At 38.5% G+C, this 21764-nt stretch overlaps 1 protein-coding gene across 11 annotated transcripts in view; it reads right to left on the bottom strand.

The window, feature by feature from the left end:
- NCOA2 (nuclear receptor coactivator 2) overlaps positions 1 to 21764 on the bottom strand; it is a 319160-nt gene that overhangs the window by 50020 nt on the left and 247376 nt on the right. For all 11 annotated transcript variants that reach the window (XM_049853545.1, XM_049853541.1, XM_049853548.1 and 8 more), the window contains 5 exons: positions 13405 to 13508; positions 8603 to 8780; positions 5479 to 5667; positions 2440 to 2541; positions 1995 to 2138 (listed from right to left, as the gene is read on the bottom strand). In XM_049853545.1, coding sequence (XP_049709502.1) covers positions 1995 to 2138; positions 2440 to 2541; positions 5479 to 5667; positions 8603 to 8780; positions 13405 to 13508 — 717 coding nt within the window. The remainder of the gene's footprint in view (positions 1 to 1994; positions 2139 to 2439; positions 2542 to 5478; positions 5668 to 8602; positions 8781 to 13404; positions 13509 to 21764) is intronic.

The raw sequence follows: 21764 nt of genomic DNA, 5'->3' as shown, positions 1-21764 counted from the left end.
TTACATGAAGTTACTTGAAAGTAGCAGTATCAGAAATGAATTACCACACATATATATGTATCTTGCTTTACATAATAAATATGTTACTAAAAGTGATATAAACAGAATTTTTATAACAGGACTCATATTTACAAAGGCATAAGCATAATTTTAGAATTTTATCTGGCCTTGGCTATGATCCCTGAAGATTTTTCGTTTCCATTTTGTCTGCATCAAACATCTCTACTAAGTAGATATCTGTAAGCATGCACTTGGATGCATTTAGGAAGCTCTCCTTTTAAACAAAGCCTTCCAGCAGATTGTTTTTCAATGGAAATGATCATCCCCTTCTTACCTATTTCATAAGTTTGGTTGTCTACTTGGTGTTTTCTCTCACTGGGTCCTATCTGTTTAAACTTAGCACGGTGCCTGGTACTTCTATATATACTCTTTTGTAAGTAAATCAGGAAAATTTTTAGAATTAGAGGGCCACAGAATTAAATGCAGGGCACTGTACTAGGGACCCACAGACAGTGAACACACTTGCTCACGTTGATTTCTTATTTTTTGTTGTTATTCTTTTTATTTTAAATCAGATGTAGTGAAATGGTAGGTTAAATATTGATTTCTGCCAAATATACTATTTGTATTTTTCCAACTTAAATAAAATGCTGGGAGATGCAAATTGTTGGGTGATGTGCTTATTTCTAGGAGAATACCACATGACTAGGATAAAGAAAAAGTAAGTGAATGGGAAGAAGAGTAATTTACTATGATTCGTGCTTTTTGGTAAGTGACCCAAAAGGTATAATGCTTAAATCTACAAATACTACAAGCAAAATGCCAAGGTCACAGTGCATATTAAACAGATGATGACAAATTAAAATTATAAGACTATATTTTCAATACTTATACAGAAAAATGTGGCAAGCTGAGTTATGAGGTACACTGCACTGCCCCTAGTTCCCAACATGTGGGCTCCTCGATAATTCCCTGGGACATCTACATATCTTAACCAAGTATATACCCTGTCCCGATATAAAACGCCTATGAGAGGAGAATCATAAGATAAGGAGAAAAAAGTGCCCTCTCGTGACACTGCACTTATTAAAGCAAAGGAATTATCTTTGTTCTCGATTCATTAACACACAACTGAAAGGAACATGAGAAAAAAGTGATTCCTGGAAAGAACTCTGGGAGCAGCATAGCAGAGTGACCAGGCCAGGCTTCAGACTAGCTCCCAGCGCTGCCACCTCCTAATGGGATGATCTTGAGCCATTCATTTTACCTGGCTCAGCTTACACACCTGTATATGGAGAGTTATAATGCTGACTTCAGAGGCTTGCTGCAAGAATCAATGAGATAATGTAAGGAAGGTGCAATGTCAGATCAGACTAGCAGCTCAATAATGGCTGCTAATTATTACTGAAATATGACTCTGACGCCTTGAGTTTAATTCTGGCTGTTGTATTAATTAATTATGTGGCCTCAGACAAGTCACTTCATCTGCCTGGGCCTTCTTGGCCCAAATCTCAGTAGTCTTTGTTAGTCATTACCTTGAAGGAGGCCTTGGCTCCCATGTCACCTCTACCAATGATTCACTTGATCTTGCAATTTTCATTTCATCTTTATTTCCAAATTTTCCTCATGATTCAGATAATGTGTTTTATGATATTAGATGGTACCTTCTTATCTTGCCTCATATATCCAAAAGACTTAGACTCAAAGAAAATGACCTCTTTCCCTTTTCCTTTTGACTGTCCGCATGAAATTGTCGTTTCTTAGTTTATTACCTTCAGCACACCCTTTTATCTTACAGGTTCACCTGTTAAATTTTCCTTCAGGTGGCTGCATCTTCCAGGTCAGATGACACAGGTACATGTGAACCACAAAGGGGGTCATGAGATCCAAGTCCCCAGAGCTGTACTTCAGGAATCACTGAGAAAAAGCTTTCATAGGAAGCAATAACTTAAGTAAGATCAACTGCAAGAGAAACAGCCTTTAGGGATGCTTACCTTCATGATGATGCCGCTTAGCATAGGACACGGATTCCCCTTCGTGCTGGGCGTGGAACTTCTGAATGCACCGTCTCACCAGATCCTCCCAGCCTGGTTTCATGGCGGCCCGCATGGTGCTGGTATCCAGAGAAGTGATCTTGCCTATTAAATAACAGCAGACATTATACTCACAGACTGTTAAGTTCCTTATGGAAATAACTAGATTTAAAAGACTTAAATTTATTTATTTAGAATAGGTAGTGCAAGTTCAGAGCACCAAAGGGTATGCAGTGAAAATAAGTGTCCCCCAACTCCTGTCCTCCAGCTCCTCGATACTTCTATCCTAGAAACAATCACTATTACCAGCGTCTTCACATTCTGTCACAGATATTTCTTGCATTTATAAATATATGAGTATTCTAAAATGAGTTCTCTGGTCTTCTTTCGAAAAAAAAAAATTTACCTTGGAGATCCTGGCGAGTAGTAAAACTTTCTGATGAGGGAAGAATTGGTCTTTCCTTCATGGGAACTCTTCTTGCCACACAAATCAAGCAGGACTGCAAATCTTAAATAATACATAGTTATGTTTATCACGTTAGGCTTTTTTAGTGATACAAACAAACCAAAACACATTTATGACAGCCAAAACCAAAAACCAAACCCACCGCCGTCGAGTCAATTCTGACCCATAGCAATCCTACAGGACAGAGGAGAACTGCCTGACAGAATTTCCAAGGAGCGCCTGGTGGATTCAAACTCCCAACCTCTTGGTTAGCACTTGTAGCATTTAACCACTATGCAACCAAGGCTTCCAAAGCCGTTGTCGTTGAGTTGATTTAGACCCATAGTGATCTTACAGGACAGAGTAGAACTACCCCATACAGTTTCCAAGGAGCACCTGTGGATTTGAATTGCTGACCTTTTGGTTAGCAGCTGTAGCTCTTAACCACTACACCACTATGCTACCAGGGCACAGCCTTCTAAATCAGTAAGGGAGAGAGTGGCAAAATATCATGTGCTGTGCTGCTTGCTGGCCTTTCTGTCTCCTCACCTCAAGTGGCAAGGGGCTGGGAAGTGGAGAGCCGTGCTGTGTAGGATGGGCTGGGGAAGCCACTTCATAAAATACCTGACAAAAACCTTCCATTACTCTATAGAGAATTATCAATCTGAAACCATCTCTCCAGTGAGGTTTGAAAAAAACAATCTTTTTAGTAAATGGCTGAAAGAAACAACCAGCTGAATTCCTAATAAAATCTAAAAATAATGAAAACTAAAACCTGATGCTCTACATTGTCAAGGGTTTGCTTCTTAAGTCTTAAGTTCCCTAGGATACAGGAAAACTAGATCTAAATCTAAGACATAGGAAAAATGTACCTTTTTCCAAAGCATATAAATAACCTTACAATGGCAATATGAAATTGAAAACAAAGACTATGAAGTGAGTGTAGACCCATATTTGGAGAACATACCCCACAGTATCTGGAAAATGCAATATGTGCCATAAACAGCCCTATTACAATTTAGAATCTTGGCCATGGCTAGTTTCTCACACAGCCAACACTAAGCATTTACTCCTCTCACCCCACTTCGATGGTTTTATACATCTGTGTTTACTTCTGGAGAGCAGGAAAATGTTTTATATATCTTTGTAACACTCAAAGCATATCATACAGTCCTTTGAATTTCAATAATGTTGGATAAAAGGTTATTAAAAAATAAAGGCAGTTCTACTCCGTCCTGTAGGGTTACTATGAGTTGGAATCGACTCGAAGGCGACAGGGTTTGGTTTCGTATCTTTTTATGTCACTCATTTATGATCAATGCAACTTGAATTAGAAAAGAGTGTCTTAAAACATATTTATTAATAGCTGGTACCACAAAATTAAAATGTAATCATCATCCTCAACACAGTAAAGGCTAAATTTTTTGAGCTTCTTCTATAAGTGAGGCATCTTTTGAGCAGATTTCAGGCTATAAACTCATTTAATCTCTTAACTCCTCTATGCAGCATTATTTCCACTTAACAGAGGAGAAAACCAAAGCACAAAGTTTAGGCAACTTTCTCAACATCACACGAAACTTTGTTGGAGCCAGGATTTGAACCAGAGCAGACCAGGCTCAGAAGTCCTGCTCTTACGCTATATTGTGTTAACATACAGAATTTTAAAGACACAAAAATGTTTAAATATAAAATACAAATTCAGACATTAGCTAAGGTGTACTTTTTTAATACCGCTTTAAGAATTTGCAGCAATTGCTGTTGCAGAAAATAAAATAAAATTGTTTGACACTCCATACTGAAGCAAAGCAAACCCTGGTGGAGTAGCGGTTAAGTGCTATGGCTGCTAACCAAAAGGCTGGCAGTTCAAATCTACCAGGCGGTCCTTGGAAACTCTATGGAACAGTTCTACTCTGTCCTATAGGGTCGCTGTGAGTTGGACTGACTCAATGGCAACGGGTTTGGTTTGGTTTTTTTTACCTAAGCAAAAACTTAATTTTGAAAAGCTAAGTATCATCTATAACAGTGCTAATATTCTTTCCAATAGGATTTAAATTTAAAAAAATCTACATATTTTAAATGTAAAACACATGTCAACCATGATTCTGGCATACTCTTTAAATTCTTACAGTATTCTGATACTGGTATTAGTGATTTCACTTGAAAATAGAGTAACCCGATGCTCAGAGAAGTCAAGTAACTTGCCCAAAGTCACAGAGCTGGCCTGTCTGATTATAAACTTGTGATGTGTCCACTCCACTAGTGTTCCTTTGCCATTTCCCTTCCACTCACATACAGAATATCCTCTCATATTGCAGAGGGGGATACTCAGCTGCGTGAAATGGCTTGCTTGGAGGGATGCACAGTGATCAGCATTTCTTTAAGGGGGCCAGCCTGTAAGCTTGCAGTTTGAGCTTCCATCCATTCCCCACTCCCATCTCGATCCTCTTAAGTATTGTTTCATTGCACCACATTCAGAATCTAGTCCCCATGGACATGCTATATGGAATCCAATACTCTGAAAGTATGTGAAAAATGTTTGTACCTATGTGCATTTTTCTAGGGCTATGGCGCGCACCTTGCATTAGATTTACAAGGGCACCCAGGATCACCAAAAGGTTAACCCCCAGTGTTACAGAGTTGTACTGATATGGCAGTCACCAGCCACATGTGGCTATTTAAATTTAATAAAATTAAAAATTTAGTTGCACTAATCTTGTTTCAAGTGCTCAACAGTCACATGTGGCTCGTGGCTGCCGTATTGACAATGGAGATGTATAAAATTGTTGTCACAACAAAAAATTTCATTAGACAGTGCTGTTCTGAAGACTTAAAAAATTGAATTTATCACAAAAAGCTAATCATCATAAAGTAGGAGAGAAGAATAAAGAAACTGCCTCTAAATTTTTCTTAATGTGATCGCGAATTTTAGATTCGGTGTGAAAGATATAGTACAGGGATGCATTCACAGATACAAAACCATTCTAGAGATTTCTGCCCTACCTTCTCCTTCTTCTTTGATGGACTTTGGTTGAGAAACAGCAAAGCACTGCATAGTTTCATATTTCTGATGTGCTTCCTGGTTATCATGACCTTCCTCTTCTGAATCAGGTAAAGGTTTTACCAGCATCCGACAATTGAAGGTGTGGCTGTTCCGCCTAGGAGGCTCACCAGTCCAAGATCCCCCATTCACTGAGAAAAGCCAAAGTAATCCAATAGTATAAAAAAGTCAACATCGGATTCACTGTTGCTGAATTACCAAAATGACATAGAAAATGTTTATTTTACATCTATGTACACAGTGCTTTCATACTTTCCTAAATAATTTTATAATCCAGAGGAGGGAAAACACTTGGATTAATATTTTAACACCTGGGAAAAATTCTTGGGATTTTCAAAATGTCTTCTGCACTTCTTAGTCTTCTTCATTCTTCTGGTTCAGGCTTTGATTATCTATTATGAGGTTACTGTACTATAGTTGTCTACTTTCAGGTCTTCCTAATTTTGATTTCTCAGAAAGTTACTTCAGTTTACTTACATTCTAGTTTTAGATATGTTACCCTCTTCTAAAAAAATCTGTAAGTGGCACCAACTGCAGCATGTGTTGAGTTCTTTTGAAGAATTTGAACTTGATGTAGTCAGAGTAACAGCATGAAGTCCATTCAAACTCATAATTTAAAAACTCATTAACTGGTCTCATCTTGTCCATCTAATCAGGTCTTTCACATTCCCCAACACAACTCCCCCATCTCTTCCTCCATACCCGCCCTGCGTGGGTGTCTTTACCCCTGCCACCCTATCTAAAAGGTCAGGCTACCTCTCTTTCTTCCTTTCAAAGGTACTCATGCTCTAAGGCCGAGCTCCTCAATAAAAACAAAAACAAAAAACCAAACCCACTGCTGTCGAGTTGATTCCGACTCAGAGCTCCTCAACAGCAAATACTAAATCAATTACTCTAGGTACCCCACACTGCCTCCTCTTACAGATCTTTCTTTTCTCAAATTCTACAGAAACATTAGTGTACACTCTGTAACTCAGCTGTTGCTGAATTACTGTTACATTCTTTTTTAAAATTGTTTCATGTATATTTCCTCAACAAGACTGAAAAATCCTTGAGGATGCACTGAAAATGTCATTTATTTCTTTTCGAGTGAAAAATGATTTCACGAGTCTTCTATTTTAGTATCAAAGCTAAAATATGCAACATATTAATTCAAGAAAGATAATGAAAGAAAAGAAAGATGGCATTAAAAAATGGATTACAAAAAACAATGAAACAAAAGAATGACTGATTTTGAGAATTAAAGGTCAACTTCCTTGTTTTATAGATGACTGCTAGGACAATGAGACAGGGGATCAAAAAAAGGACCGGTCACCTAGGAAAAGCAAATGTACTTTCAAAACTCACAGAAAACACTTAAAAAGACATCTGGGCGTTATGGTGAGCCAAATGTTAACCCCATGGTCACTTGGCCAAAAAAGAATAAAAAAGGAAACAAACCCTAGAAAAGAAAAGAAAAAAAAAAAAAAAAGTAAATATCAAGGTAACTACAGGAAATCATTGTAAAATCACAGAAGGAACCACAGATAGTTTTACACATCTCTGCAGACATTTGGGATGATTTTTTTTATCACCTGCATTTTTAAAAGCTTATAGAGAATGGAGACTGTATGAAGTCATCAAAGAGGAAAGAAAGAGTTCTTATTAATTCAGGTTAATAAGTTGAAAGTAAAAAAGGGTACAGTATAAAGTAAGGCAACGAGCTCTTTAGAAAAGTGCATTAATAATAGTGAATTAATGAGTATAGGTCCTTTGAGGTGGAAGTCATAAAATTACTGAAGAAATCTAAAATATTAGTTGAAATAAGAAATTCCATTTTCTTGTTCATTTACTAGAGAGCAGAATAAAGGAATCTCACACCAGTATTCATACATATGTGTTACTGTTAGTCACTTTGAACAAAGGGTTATCGCTATCAAGAAAAAGCTAGCAATAATGAAAATTAAAAACGGCCTTTTCCTACTTGGAGCCCTGGTAACACAGTAGTTAAGCAATTTGGCTGCTAGCCAAAAGGCTGGCAGTTCGAATCCACCAGCCAGTCCTTGGAAACACTATCGGGCAGTTCTGCTCTGTCCTCTAGGGTCACTGTGAGTCGGAACTGACTCAACGGCAATGGGTTTGTTTTTTTTTTCTTTTTTGGTTTTCCTACTTACTGTGGAAACAATAAGACCAGCTATACAAACAGTTTTAAGGAAAAGAATAAGAATCTGCTAATTCAGAACTTGACCTTATTCTGTACTAAAATATGCACTTCTTTTTATCTGTGAAGACATTCTTAGCATCATCAGTTTAAGTGAGAATATTAAAAAAAGAACTACTTAATAAGTGGGAACAATACTGAAGGGCAGCAACTGCAGTGGGCCCACGCTGTGAATCACCCACTTCAAAACATGGCCCTTAATAATCACACACACTTTCGGACAACATCTTCAAAATAAGGTGAAGAAGTCAGGAAATTTGACACAGGCAGAGCGGGTAAGGAGGCAGCACCTGAAGGTGGTTAACTGCAGAGCTGCAGGAGAAATGAAAGCGCCCACTGAGGGCACTGGGGCTAATAGCATCTGAACACCTCTATACAGCACTTGTTCCTTAACATTTTAACTTGTATAAACCCACATACACACTCTTCACACGTGCAGGACTCGAACTGAGTCAAATCTCAGACTTCTCATACCCTCTACTTTTTAGGTGGTCATAGAGAAAATGGACAAAAAGAGTCAGCTGGCATTGGATAGGGTGGGAGGCAATCTGGCACCTACTTAACACAAAAATACCATGAAAACTGCTGCCACGTGAGCACTTTCCACTTGAATTATTTGTATTTTCATTTACTCTAAACATAGAATCAAAATGATCATTCAGGATCAACATCTGAAGATGTCTTTTTTTCCCATGACTTCTAATCTGAAATTCTTAATACTAAATCCTAAAAAACTGTTCAGTTACTCTTTTCCCCGACTAACATAATATAATATAGTTCTAGTTTACCTACCTCCAACAAAACAATGTGTGTGTACGGGGGAGGGGGAGGGGTGCAAGGAGGCAGACTCAGAAGACAACATTTACCTATAGGCTTTGGCAGCAGGTTTTTGACAAATTCATTGTGGTCCCCAACATGAAGGATGCTATATACACTTTTGTTCATCAGCTCTTCTTGGTTATACCTTAGGTACTGTGTCACATTCTCTGAAACAAACACCACGTTGCCTTCCAGGTTCACTACAAAGAAGAACCCATCAAGGGCCTAAGGGAAAAAGAACAAACTGTTAGAAAGGATGCTCCTAAAGTCATGTGCAATTGTGAAGGATATGATCCTTTTAAGGGAAACACACAATTCACACTTGGATAGAAAAGAGATCTCTCTCATAGTTCTCAGAAACAATTAACACATTTTGTTTTGGTGAAATAAAGACTATTCCATCTCAGTAAGGGGGAGAGAGCCTAGATCAGGGCTTCTTGTCACAAACTAAATGACAAACACTGCCTCTGTTAACTTATCGGCAGATTATTGCCAAGTGCCAGTGTACAGGCATTTATCTGTATTTTCAAATTTTCAAAATGAGACTGATGTACTCCATATGGCCAAAATCAACTTTCACATTATCAACCTAGTACAAAGTAATTTTGTTCTACAGTTTTTCGTGTTATATAACGGAAGGAAGGGGGTCAATGATAATTTATCCTCAGTTTCAGGACAAATGCCCAGACAAAAAACAGAAAATTTGACTACCTTAAAAAAAAAAAAAAAAAAAGCTGCCAGAATTTAAATGAAAAGAATCACAGGTGATCTCAGACCTTCAAAGAAACACGAATCCTTTTTTGTTTAGCGTATATGGAAAAGGGGTCTGGGAAGTATACCTCACCATAGCACAATAGTCTTTATGGGGACCTCAGGCTTCAGCTTAGATTAAGGCCAGCGTGTCCTGACACCGGAAACCCTGGTGGCTTAGTGGTTAAGTGCTACGGCTCCTAACCAAAGGGTCAGCAGTTCGAATCTGCCAGGCGCTCCTTGGAAACTCTATGGGGCAGTTCTACTCTGTCCTATAGGGTCACTATGAGTCGGAATCGACTCAACGGCACTGGGTTTGTTTGGGTCCTGACACCAAAAAAGGGGCCAGAGGTTTTGGCTTATAACTGTGAGAACTGGAAAGTCAGCCAGTTGTGCCCTTCCATATTATTTGTTTTTCAAGCTGTTAAAACGCAGGTTCCTCGATCCCCTAGATTAGGAGTACTTTTCCTGTAATGGGCTCACAGCATCACTCTTTCCTGCCATTTCAATCTAGATTGGGAGAAGATGAAGAATCTAGGATAATTTTAGGAAATAAAGATAAAAACAATAGGTGTTGAGCATGTATGCCATACCTTGAACACATTGTCTCATTTTCCTTTGAACAACCCTGGGAAGGCATACTTTATCTTTCCCAGTTTACAGAGGAGGAAATTGAGGCTCACAGAGGTTAAGTAATTTGCTTAGATCTCACAACTAGTAAGTGGCAGAACTGGAATTTGAATCCAGGTGCCCTTGACCCCGAAGCTCATGCTTTTGATTACTATGTCGCAGAGGGTTCTACTCCAATTTATACACCCACCTCCATTTTCTAATCACATTCACATTAGGGATAAAAAGGCTGGGGGTTCAGTGGGTTTTTCTTAGTTGTCCCTCCTCTCCCCTTTTGATCTTTGCTTGTCAGAGTGCTGGTTTAGGGATCAGGTGGGTGATCAGGACTAGAAAAGGCTAGATACTGGTAAGTCATACCTAGAGCCAGGGTCACCTGGCCTAGCCAGTTTACACCACACAGTTTCTTCACTGTAGTTATTATTCTAATATGAATGCTGCATGTACGTACCTACACAGCAATGGGTACGGATGGGGCATAAAGTGTTTACTTTCCCCCTAATTTGTTTTCCCCTGAAGTTTTTAACAGGCTCCAACTTTGTGGGCTATCTTTGAACACCTTCCATCTTTGATTCTATTCTCATCACAAAACTAAGTGCTCTCTCAAATTAGAACTGACCACAAAGCAACAGGGGATCGCTTTAAAAAAAAAAAAAAAAATCATACCACTTAGTTTTAAGTTGTTCTTAAATACTCAGTCAGGTTTTCTCAATGGTATAAACAATATACCCAGGGTAAAGCAAACTATAGGTAATGGCCACATACTGACACTAACCCTTGAGAAATCTTCCTTGTTTGAGTGTGTGTATGTTCACACAGGTGTCTGGCATGGGTGGGGGGAGGCAGGAAGTAAGCCAGTGATTAGTTATGTACCAAGTATCCTCTTTAAACTCACTGCTTTAGATACACATTTGACAGAGATTTTCATAATCATATTACCCATAGTTCACTTCTGAAAGTACATGTTGCTTCCTACTGCTTTGTACCATGGTAAATAAATTGATTTGTGGCATAATAAAACTCAAAGATGAAGCTGTTTTATCTCATAATGCTGTTTGTGTTTTTTTTAAAGCTCAGTATGATATGCTCTGATGAAAAAAGCTGACACTTGGTTTCGTTGCCTAGCAACCACTATGCTATGATGCAAGCATGAGTGTGCATCTATGCCTAGGAATAGCTCAACAAGAACAAGTTTTTCTTTGTTTAAATTATTACATGTAACAGGGTTAAAGATTTAAATTCAAATCATAAATCACTAAATGCAAGCATTACCGCTCTAATATCCTGCCACAGAGGTACTTGCTCAATGCACTGAATTCTCAAGAAGATTATTCTGAAATCACAAAAAGGTTGGCTTGATTTTCTGAGATAAGATCCACTGATCTAGCAATTTGATCTCTACAATTAATGAACTCATTCTTAAAGTGCCTGAGTCACAGCCTTGTGGTTGCTCCAAGCATTTCATTTTAGAAGCCTCAAAAATCTTCTCAGGAAATTTCCACCCTACTCTAATTTTTTCCCCCAGATATAGCAATGAAACACCGATATATGGAAATTTCCCAAATGTAATAATTTAATTACCATAATTTTCAAATTAATTTTCTGTCTGTAATTCAGAATTTTTCCAAAGGACATTATCTACTGTCTTTCATGTAATTCTAAAGAGTTCATCTAGTTAGAGTTTTCATTATTTGCTTCTAAGAACCAAGCAGGAAATGGCACTCTCTGGCTTCTACTGCCTTTGTTGACTATGAAAAATCAGTTTCTGAATTTTTGCTCTTTCCCTGGAAATTGTAGTTGGATGTTTTCAAGCCAGTGATTTAAGAGAAGATAAGCAAGGGCAAACACAGGGTCATTAAAAGCCTTTTGGCCATAAGGTCCAGTCCAAGCCCTGTCACTGGCTAGCTCTGAGATATCCAAGGAATGAATTTTGTCATTTGTTAATTCAAAGACCGGGTCAGTGCTTTCTGTGCCTCATCCATTAAAAATCAAATCTGTTGCTGTCGAGTCAATTCCAACGCATAGTGACCCTACAGGTCAGAGTAGAACCGCCCCACAGAGTGGCTGGTGGGCTTGAATTGCTGACCTTTTGGTTAGTAGTTGAACGCTCAACCACTGTGCCACCAGGGTTCCTTTCTGTGCCTCACCCTCCTCGAATCATGTGGCAGATCTTCAAAGAACTACATTGTCTAAAAATAAAAGTCACCTTACGCACTGACTGAAAAAAAGAGGGGTAATAAGGTTGAGAAACTATTGGTTGATCACTGTTTTAAAAATTCTGATTTCTTATGTCTCTGTGGTTGTTGCAACAAGCGAACCAATTCTCCAACAAGGACACTGCAGAGCTTTTGGCCATGTGGTACTTTTCAACCTCATCATATCACCAGCAAAGTAAATTATCCTGAGAACTGACATAAATTTATGTCTCAGGGCTCTACTGCTTCTTGCTGTATATTCACTATTTTTTTTATCTTCAGTTTTAATTTTGGAACAGGTACAGCAAAGCACTTGGTATTTAATACTGTACTGGTTAATAAAATAGGAAAGCTGGGCTTTACAAATTCTAGGCAGTAGTCTGGTCATAAAACTTCTTAAAAGTATTAAAGAACAAGCAGTTAAGACCAACCCTTATACTTATGATCCTTATCTAAAAAGTTCCTTATGCCCATTATTTTAATTTTTATCTTGATCACATATATAAACTAGTTTGAAGTAGCACTAAAAAAAAGCATCAACCTAATCTCTGGTCCTCAAATGTGGACCTGGGTATACAAGCCATCTATATAACGAATATGTAAAATTTAAGAATTCTGGTAACATGTCAAACTAATTTTGAATCAGCACAGAATTTAGTAACACTTGTAAACATGGTTTTCTAAAATGGACGCTCAACTGGCAGTTGCAGCCTGCCAGTTTATATTCTAATGCAGTTTAATTTAATCTTATATTGTTAATATTAAAATATTACACATGCACACACCACACATATATACACAAACATACACACATACACTGGAAGCAGGAGTAGGAACATTTATATACAGATAGATAGATAATGGATAGATAGATTAAAACAAAACAAAATCAGCTGCTATCAAGTTGATTCTGACTCATGGCGACGCCATGTGTGTCAGACTAAAACTGTGCTCATAGGGTTTTCAATGGCTCTGATCTTCTGGAAATAAATTGCCAGGCTTTTCTTCTGAGGTGCTTCTGGGTAGACCACCAACCTTTCATTTAGTAGCCCAGTGTTTAACTGTTTGCACCACCCAGAACTCCATAGATGGATAGACAGAAAACAGGAAATATGCTGCTAAAATACTAGTAAGCTCATGAGGTCAACAGTACTTCAACCTTAAGAATGAAAATCGAATGTGGATTATCCTAAAATTTCATTTACCTAAAAATTAAATTTAATAATGTGACTATCAATAACATATTCAAATACCGAACCAAAATGAAGGTGTGCTACCTCCAGCATCATAGGCCCCAGCGCATCCTTGTCGATGACACTCTGCCCTGTGGATGATACATCTGACTTCTGCACTTCATCTATGTTGGCAGCCGCTGCTTTCTCTGCAACAGACATTAAGGGTGAATTAAATGGCAGTGTTATTTCAAGGACAGGGTGACACAGAAACATTTTTATTGCAATGATTTTTAAAAATCTCTAGTGGGGTCAGATGTGGCTACAAAAAAGTTAGAATACACCCCCGCTACCATTGCATGAGGGGTGGGAGAGGCTGCTGGAAGCGAGGGCCAGAACATTAACTTTTCATCTGAAGAACCTGTGGCTCAGATCCCCTTGTAGGCAGCTGATGAAATGAGTTTAATGGTTTCATGCTAGTCCCTTACAGGCACTTTTTTCTAGATTACAAAACTGCTATATAACATGGCACAGTTAGTTTCTACTCAATGGATTCCCCAAACTAGGGTAACAGAAGGCCTGTTGTTCAGCACTTAGTAGAGTACACAGAGATCATACAACTGTATGCATTTAAGGAAGAAATAAAAAGGAGTCCTGACGGGCCATGGCTGCTCACATGTGGTACTCTATAATGACTGTCTGACTCTTTTACCTGTTCCATTTCTATGCACATTCAAAGTAGACAGAAAGGTTTAGTTGCTGACTTGTTTCAAGATGCTTAATGATTTAAGGCAGAGAGAAGTGGCACCCTATCAGACACCCAGAGAATTTTAATGGCTGCCCTTTGGCCCAGTACCCCCCAAAACAGTGCATAATATGTGCTCCTGGACTGGAAATGTGCAAGGAAGCTTTCAGAGCCATGATGCTGGGGAAGATATTCCATCATAGAATGGGACTATTTTGTGAAAAACCTGCAGTAGAAATAGACGCATATTCAGCATATATTTATTTACATATACACATTTAGCATAATATGTATAAACTAGTTATTTGAAGGATACCAAAAGAAGTTCAAAGTTTAACACATACATATCAACAACTTGCTAGAAATCAATGCAAAAAACAATGTGCCAATTATATATACCTGAATAAATTATATCCTTGTTTACACTGCATGTTATCAATGTAATTAAATGCAAAAAAAGAAAACAGTACATCAATTTAGCACTCAGAATAGACCTAGTTTCACGACCCTAGTATGTATGCGTATACACACACACATTTTTTTTCTTTTGGTAAAAAAGATTTTACATAGCATTTTGAAAATCTGTAAAGCCTAATTTGTAGCTAAGAGAGAACCTAGGAAATAATTAGGAATTACATGGGTTCTCCAAATACTGCCATTCTAGAGAGCTTGCATGATGTATATTTATCACTGGGAAGGGGAAGAGGGCCTGCAGTTCAAATCCAAGCTCTGCCACTTGGTAAAAGTATGGCTCAGAGTCAGCCACATCAACTTTTTAAGGCCTTGGTTTCCTTATCATAGACTGTGTGTCAAGACCGTGTGTAATAATATGTAAAACACACTTTTCTATAAAGTGGTATATAAATACAACTTAATATTACTGTATCTGTGCTGTCAGTTCTTTCTTAAGGAGTTCCAAATGTAGCAATTTCTCTGAAGAGCTTATTATAAGCAATTGTATCTCCTTCAATAAGCACTACATTCCTGATTCACCTCCTTAGACCTGAATAATTGTGACCACCTATACATTTTTTATACATAGTGATATGACTTGTTGGTAGACGTTCTAACTCAGTATCATGAGTCGACGTATTTGTTAGTTCTCACTTCATTTTGTTTTTTTTCCTGCCTTCTCTAGCTCTTCATAATTGGGTCCGTTAATGCTTGCCATACCTGCAGGCTGCGCCTCACCCCAATTTCTCAGCCAGTCCTTACCGGGCCACACAGGATTGGCTCAGACAATTATAGCATATGACTCCCCTCCCATTTTCCTAGAATCTTTTCCATTGCCAAAAAAAATGCAACTGAGGATACTCTCTTTTTTGCCACTTTACTGAAAGGGTCTGTAGGTTTCTTTTCAGTTTCTGTTCATTTTCCTACCCACTAGTCCACAGACAGAATCCTTGTGGTGCAGTTGTTAAGAGCTACAGCTGTAAACCAAAAGGTCGGCAGTTCAAATCCTCCAGCCGCATCTTGGAAATCCTATCGGACAGTTCTACTCTGAGTCAGAACTGACTCAACAGCAATGGGTTTGGGTTTTTCTGGAGTTCATAGACAGGTCCCTGCTGCTTCATCTCATTCTCAGAGGACATTTCCCTATTTCCCTGTACTGGATGTTCCTGGTATGCATCAGTGTCCATGTTCTGCCACCCTTGGCTCCCATGCTGTGGACTGCCAGGCCGTCCTGCCTGGGGCCTACCTGGATGTGGACAGGGCTCACGTGCCTCTCTGAACAGCTTTGCAGTGTGAAGGTCCCTGCGTGCCTCAGGTCTAGGGACCCAAAGGTCATTATTAACATCACATCTTAAAAACCAAGTGATAGATACTACGTATTTATGTGGTCCTACTACAGTCTTCCTTTTTTTTTTTTTTGGTCTTTAGTGTGTGGCACTCAATGTGCAGGAACACTTGTGCTGACACTCATAGAATGAGTGACACGTGGCCTTTTCTCTAACTCCTAACTACTCACAGGAGGAACATGCTCCCATCAGTAACATCTTCCAGCAGCAGCAGGGACCCTGAAATTGGAATGGTGTGTGTAAGAAGAAAGGAGTCTGTCAGAATTTGCGGTGGGAACACACAGATCGAAAAGGCCTTCTTTGCATGCAATTCTGACACGTCTTCCTAGGATGGTATCCCCATCTTCCCCATCTCCTGCCAGGAGAATCACAGTCCATGAAATAGCACACTATGTCCACCAAAAAGTAAGGCTCATGAACGGGGGGACTGTGTCTGAATACTCAATGGTTGGCACTTTCCCTGTTTCAGAGTAGGTTTTTACCAGGTATTTGTTGGCTGACTGACAGGCAAGACCCACCACTTCAACTTAAGAACAAGTGGAGTCAAGGATGGGTCAAAGAGGAACTGATGTCCCCCTCTAGCCTCATTGGCCCTCCAGGGTGCAGGGAGAAAAATAGTAGCAGACAGGCAGGGGTCAAGACTAGGAGAAAAGTTTTCTTGAGGAAACCTGGCCATAACTAACGAATCATCTTGCCTTGCCTTATTAGCTTTCATACTCTCTCTGAGTCCAAGTTCTCCTATCCTGCCACTGTTACAACTGGTGGTTCCATGCATTTTAAAGAACACACTTCAGATTAACGATGGGGAGACTGAGATATGAAGCAACAGCTGGTAACCACAAAGGCAACACTGTAATTACAGTTGATCACTAGAAAACAATTTGTCATATTAGATTCTGATACCACAATAGTGACAGCTTATTGTTTTCTGTGGTTCATAATAATGCTGTATTTTAGGTCAAAGATGTTTGTGATAATAATCCATTTGATTCTTTTAAAGACAATCGCTACGCTCTGTGAGATGTTTACACATTGAGGCTCTGGTCATCATTCTACAGACCCCAAGTTTCCAAATTTCGTGTATTAATATTCTGTGGAATTAAAAAAAACCTCAAACTTTGAAAACTCAATCAGGCAAATCCCCAAACCCTGTTAAGTCCTCAAGTCGGGGTCTAGTAATATGCTCCAACAAAGAATTTTGGAGTTTTATATTAAGGTATATAGAATCAGGGTCAAATTTACACAGTATTTTATTTTTAGGAATCTATACGTCAGATATAATCTGAGATAAGGACCTAAAATCTAAATTAGGAGATGATTTAGATCTGATAAAAGTGTTTGGACACTGCAGGCAATCCTAGATAACAATATTTATTGCTGAAAAATCATTAATAATAATAAAACATGACTTTTTAAAATCTTTATAATATTCAACTGGTAAATCTTTAAAAGGAGAAACAGAAGCAGCTAACAAAATGCAAAAGAGAAATGATAGATGTATAGATTAAAATAATAGGATTGAGAGTCCAGAAATAAACCCATGCAACTGATTTTTGACAAGCAGGCTAAGTCCATTCAACGGGGAAAAAAGAGTCTGTTCAACAGATGGTGCCAGGTCAGCTGGATCTCCACGAGCAAAAGAATCAGGTTGGACCCATATCTCGCACCCTATACAAAGATTAATACATCAAGTATCTAAATGTGAGAACTAAAGCCATAAAGCTCTAAGAAAAAAACATAAGGAATAATGCTTTGGAACCTAGTTTTTAAGAACAGATTCTTAGATATGACACCAAAAACATGAGCAACAAAAGAGAAAATAGATAAACTGGACTTCTTCAAAATTAAAAACTTTTGTCCATCAAAGGACTTTATGAACCAGTGAATCTACTGCCCTGAGATAACCTTTCAACCTTAAACCAAAAATATCCCCTGAAGGACTTCTAAGTCAATTGGCATAATAAACTCCATTATGAAAACATTCTGCATCCCACTTTGAACTGTGGTGTCTGGGGTCTTAAATGCTAACAAGCGGCCATCAAAGATGCATCAATTGGTCTCAACCCACCTGGATCAAAGGAGAATGAAGAACACCAGGGTCACATGTTAACTATGAGACCAAGACAGAAAGGGCCACATGAACTAGAGACTTACATCATCCTGAGACCAGAAGAACTAGATGGTGCCCGGCCATAATCGATGACTGCCCTGATAGGGAGCACAACAGAGAACCCCTGAGGGAGCAGGAGAACAGTGGGATGCAGACCCCAAATTCTCATAAAAAGACCAGACTTAATGGTCTGACTGAGACTAGAGGAATCCCGGCAGTCATGGTCCCCAAACCTTCTGTTGGCCCAGGACAGGAACCATTCCCAAAGCCAACTCATCAGACATGGAAGGGACTGGACAATGGGTTGGAGAGAGATGCTGATGAAGAGTGAGCTACTTGTATCAGGTGGACACTTGAGACTGTATTGGCATCTCCTGTCTGGAGGGGAGATGGGAGGGTAGAGAGGGTTAGAAACTGGAAAAACGGTCATGAAAGGAGAGACTGGAAGAAGGGAGCGGGTTGACTCATTAGGGGGAGAGTAAATGGGAGTACGTAGTAAGGTGTATATAAGCTTATATGTGACAGACTGACTTGATTTGTAAACTTTCACTTAAAGCACAATAAAAATTATTAAAAAAAAAAAAAAATCCCCTGAAGTCTTCTTAAAACCAAACAATCCCACCCAGACCCCAGTGCCGTCGAGTTGATTCCAACTCATAGTATAGCTTAACTAGTAGAAAACGTCTGCTTTGAGCATTATGCTCTTTTAAGAATAATATATATGGGATCAAATTCACAATAGAAACTCGAAAAATTAGACAGGAAGCTTAGGGGGCAGTGAGCTTATGTTAATGACGGAGGAACAGCTCTGAAAAGGAGGGTAAGAACGGCTGCACAACTGGAAGAACGTAACCAATGTCACTGTATCGTACGTCTAGAAACTGGTGTGTGTCTTACTGTGCAGTCTCAACAACAATGACAATTAAAAAAAAAAAAAGGACTTCATCAACAAAGACAACAACCTATAGACTGGGAAATAGTTTTTTGGGAGTGATATATTGGATAATGTTTTAATATCCAGAATATATAAAAGAACTCCTATAACTTAACAACAAAAAAGGCAAACAAAAAAATGGGCAAAGAACTTGAATAGACATTTCACCAAAGATATACTAATGGCCAACATGCACATGAAAAGATGCTCAACATCATTAGTCATCAGGGAAATACAAATCAAAACCACAATGAGATATCACTTCATCCCCACTACGATGGCTCTAATAAAAAAATGGAAAACAACAGATGTTGGCGAGCATGTGGAGACACTGGGACTCTTATCCACTGCTCGTGGAATTGTAAAGTGGTACAGCCACTGTGGAAAGTCTGGTGGTTCCTCCAAAAGTTAAACACAGAATTACCATATGACCCAGCAATTCCACTCCTAGGTATATACCCAAGAGAAGTAAAAGCAGGAAAACAAACAGATACTTGTACACCAATGTTCACCGCATCTCTAGTCACAGTAGGCTAAAGGTGGAAACAACCTAAATGTCCACTAACAGAAAAACGGATAAACAAAATGCGGTAGCTACAAAGAATGGAATATTATTCATTCATAAAAATAAATGAAGTCCTGACACATGCTACAACATGGATGAACCCTGAAACCATTATGCTGAAATAAGTCAGTCACAAAAGAACAAACATATGGATCCTACTTATATGAAATATCTAGAATAGGCACCAAAAAACCAAACCCACTGTCATCAAGTCGATTCCAATTCATAGCGACCCCACAGGCTTTCCAAGGCTCTAAATTTCTATGGAAGGAGACTGCCACATCTTTTTCCCTTGAAGCTGCTGGTGGTTTCAAACTGCCGACCTTTCGGTTAGCAGTCCAGTGCTTTAACCACTGCACCAATAGAGATCAAAATTTATTAATGGTTACCAGGGGCAGATGTGTGTGTGGAGGGGAGGAGGAATCATTGCTTAGGGACACTGAACTCTGTCCAAGTTGATGGAAAATTTTGTAAACAGATAATGGTGATGGTTGAACAACATGATGGAAGTAATTAATATAACTGAAATGTATATGTAAAATATGTTAAGATGGTGAATGTTTTATTACATGTATATTTACCACAATACAAAAATAAATCAATAATAATAGAGAATACTGTGGCCTTCTAAGGGTCGACATGAGGAAATCAAACAGCAACGCTTGGGTCAGTTTAGCTGCCTGAGTCTCTGTGACTCTGTGATGGGTGCCATGCCTACAACAGAAGCAGAGTGCACAATCCTGGTCACCTGAGAGCTTATGCTTCAGCTGGGAGGTATAAACAATTCAAATGAACCTAATGAAAATAACTCAGGGCAAAACAGCGGGGAATCTAACCTTAAGTTCAAAAAAGAGAGAAAAATGGCTAGACATAGTTGAGAGTATTAAATATACCATAAACTGTAATTGAATTAGATTCTGCAAGATACTAGAATGGATGACAAAAGCAATGCCTAGCAAGGTAACAGGTAGGAATGAACGTGTGGCCGAAAATCCCTGACTGGCCTTAAAAAGCAGTGTTAAGGGATATTGGCAAAAAGTCTGTCTAAGCTAGAACTCTAGGAATCCCTGACTAAAAATGAAAAACAATAACATTTCTGACAAGATCAATTTCAAAATATATTAGTGGAAGGTATGATTTGAAAGAAAACTCCAGATGAGTCTCTAGATGAACACAAGAGTACTGGTAAAAACGTTGCAATATTTACACAGATGCTATATTAAGAGAACGGGAAACTTTCACTACTCACAGAGTAAATAAATGAGAGGCAAAAGGCAAAGAATTCAGAAATATTTACTTTGGTCCTCAGTAGAATGTTGTTTTCAGAAGGAAGAGGAGCAGGAGAAGGGAGAGGATGAAGAAGAGGAAGGAGAAGGAGGAATGTGGGGGGGGGCGGGTACAGGAAAAAGAAAAGTGGTCCTTTGAGATATACTATTATGCCAACTGGACATATACTGGTATCCTGATGGAGCATTTCAATAATGGGTATACTATTTTCTACGCCAGATATAAATAAGCTTAAATCCTTAGATATATTTATACTTCTATAAGTACACCATTACTATACTAAAACATACTATTTAATATTTTAAATTAGGCAACTTTCTCAGCGGTCACAGATTATATTTACTCTTCTATATTTTGCTCCCATTAACCAACAAAATACATTCTGTTACAAAAATACCCTTCGGTAAGCTCAGTAGTGGGAAGCTTGTCCCAGAGTTTTGTATGATCAAAACCTTATGAAGTCTCATTATTACAGATGGAATTTTTAAATTGGAGAAAGAGATAAAATTTAATTTTCAGAGCACAGAAAAAGATTTCTCCTCCATGCCCTGACTCATTTCTTCCTGCTGAATTTTAACCATTACTGTATTCTTTTTAGATAAAGACTATGATATAAGAGAATAACAATGAAAACAATGATTTTATATTTTTCTTCCTCACCTCCAAAAAAGATTAAAAAAAAAAATCACAAAATAGCTACGATCTTTTAATTACACAGTTTTACAAATGCAAAACCCAGACTGGAGAGACTGTCCAAGGATGCCTCTATTATCTGTCTCTGACTGTCCCTTCCCTACTGGGTCATGTTTGGAGGTGTAATCCCTCCTGGTTCCCACCTCCCTTTGCCTGCAATCCAGAAATCCAATACCAATTAATTAGATCTCACGTTTCAAAGCAAAGAACAAAACCCCATCTCATCAGGGACCATGTTAAGATGAGTCACACCACAAACTGGGGGAAAATCATTAATATTATATTCTATATGTCTTCTTTTTTCCATAAGTAATTATTATTGATGTTTTCTT

The sequence above is a fragment of the Elephas maximus genome, chromosome 15 (assembly GCF_024166365.1).
Source record: "Elephas maximus indicus isolate mEleMax1 chromosome 15, mEleMax1 primary haplotype, whole genome shotgun sequence".
Taxonomy (NCBI): domain Eukaryota; kingdom Metazoa; phylum Chordata; class Mammalia; order Proboscidea; family Elephantidae; genus Elephas; species Elephas maximus.
This window is presented reverse-complemented; position numbering and strand designations above follow the sequence as displayed.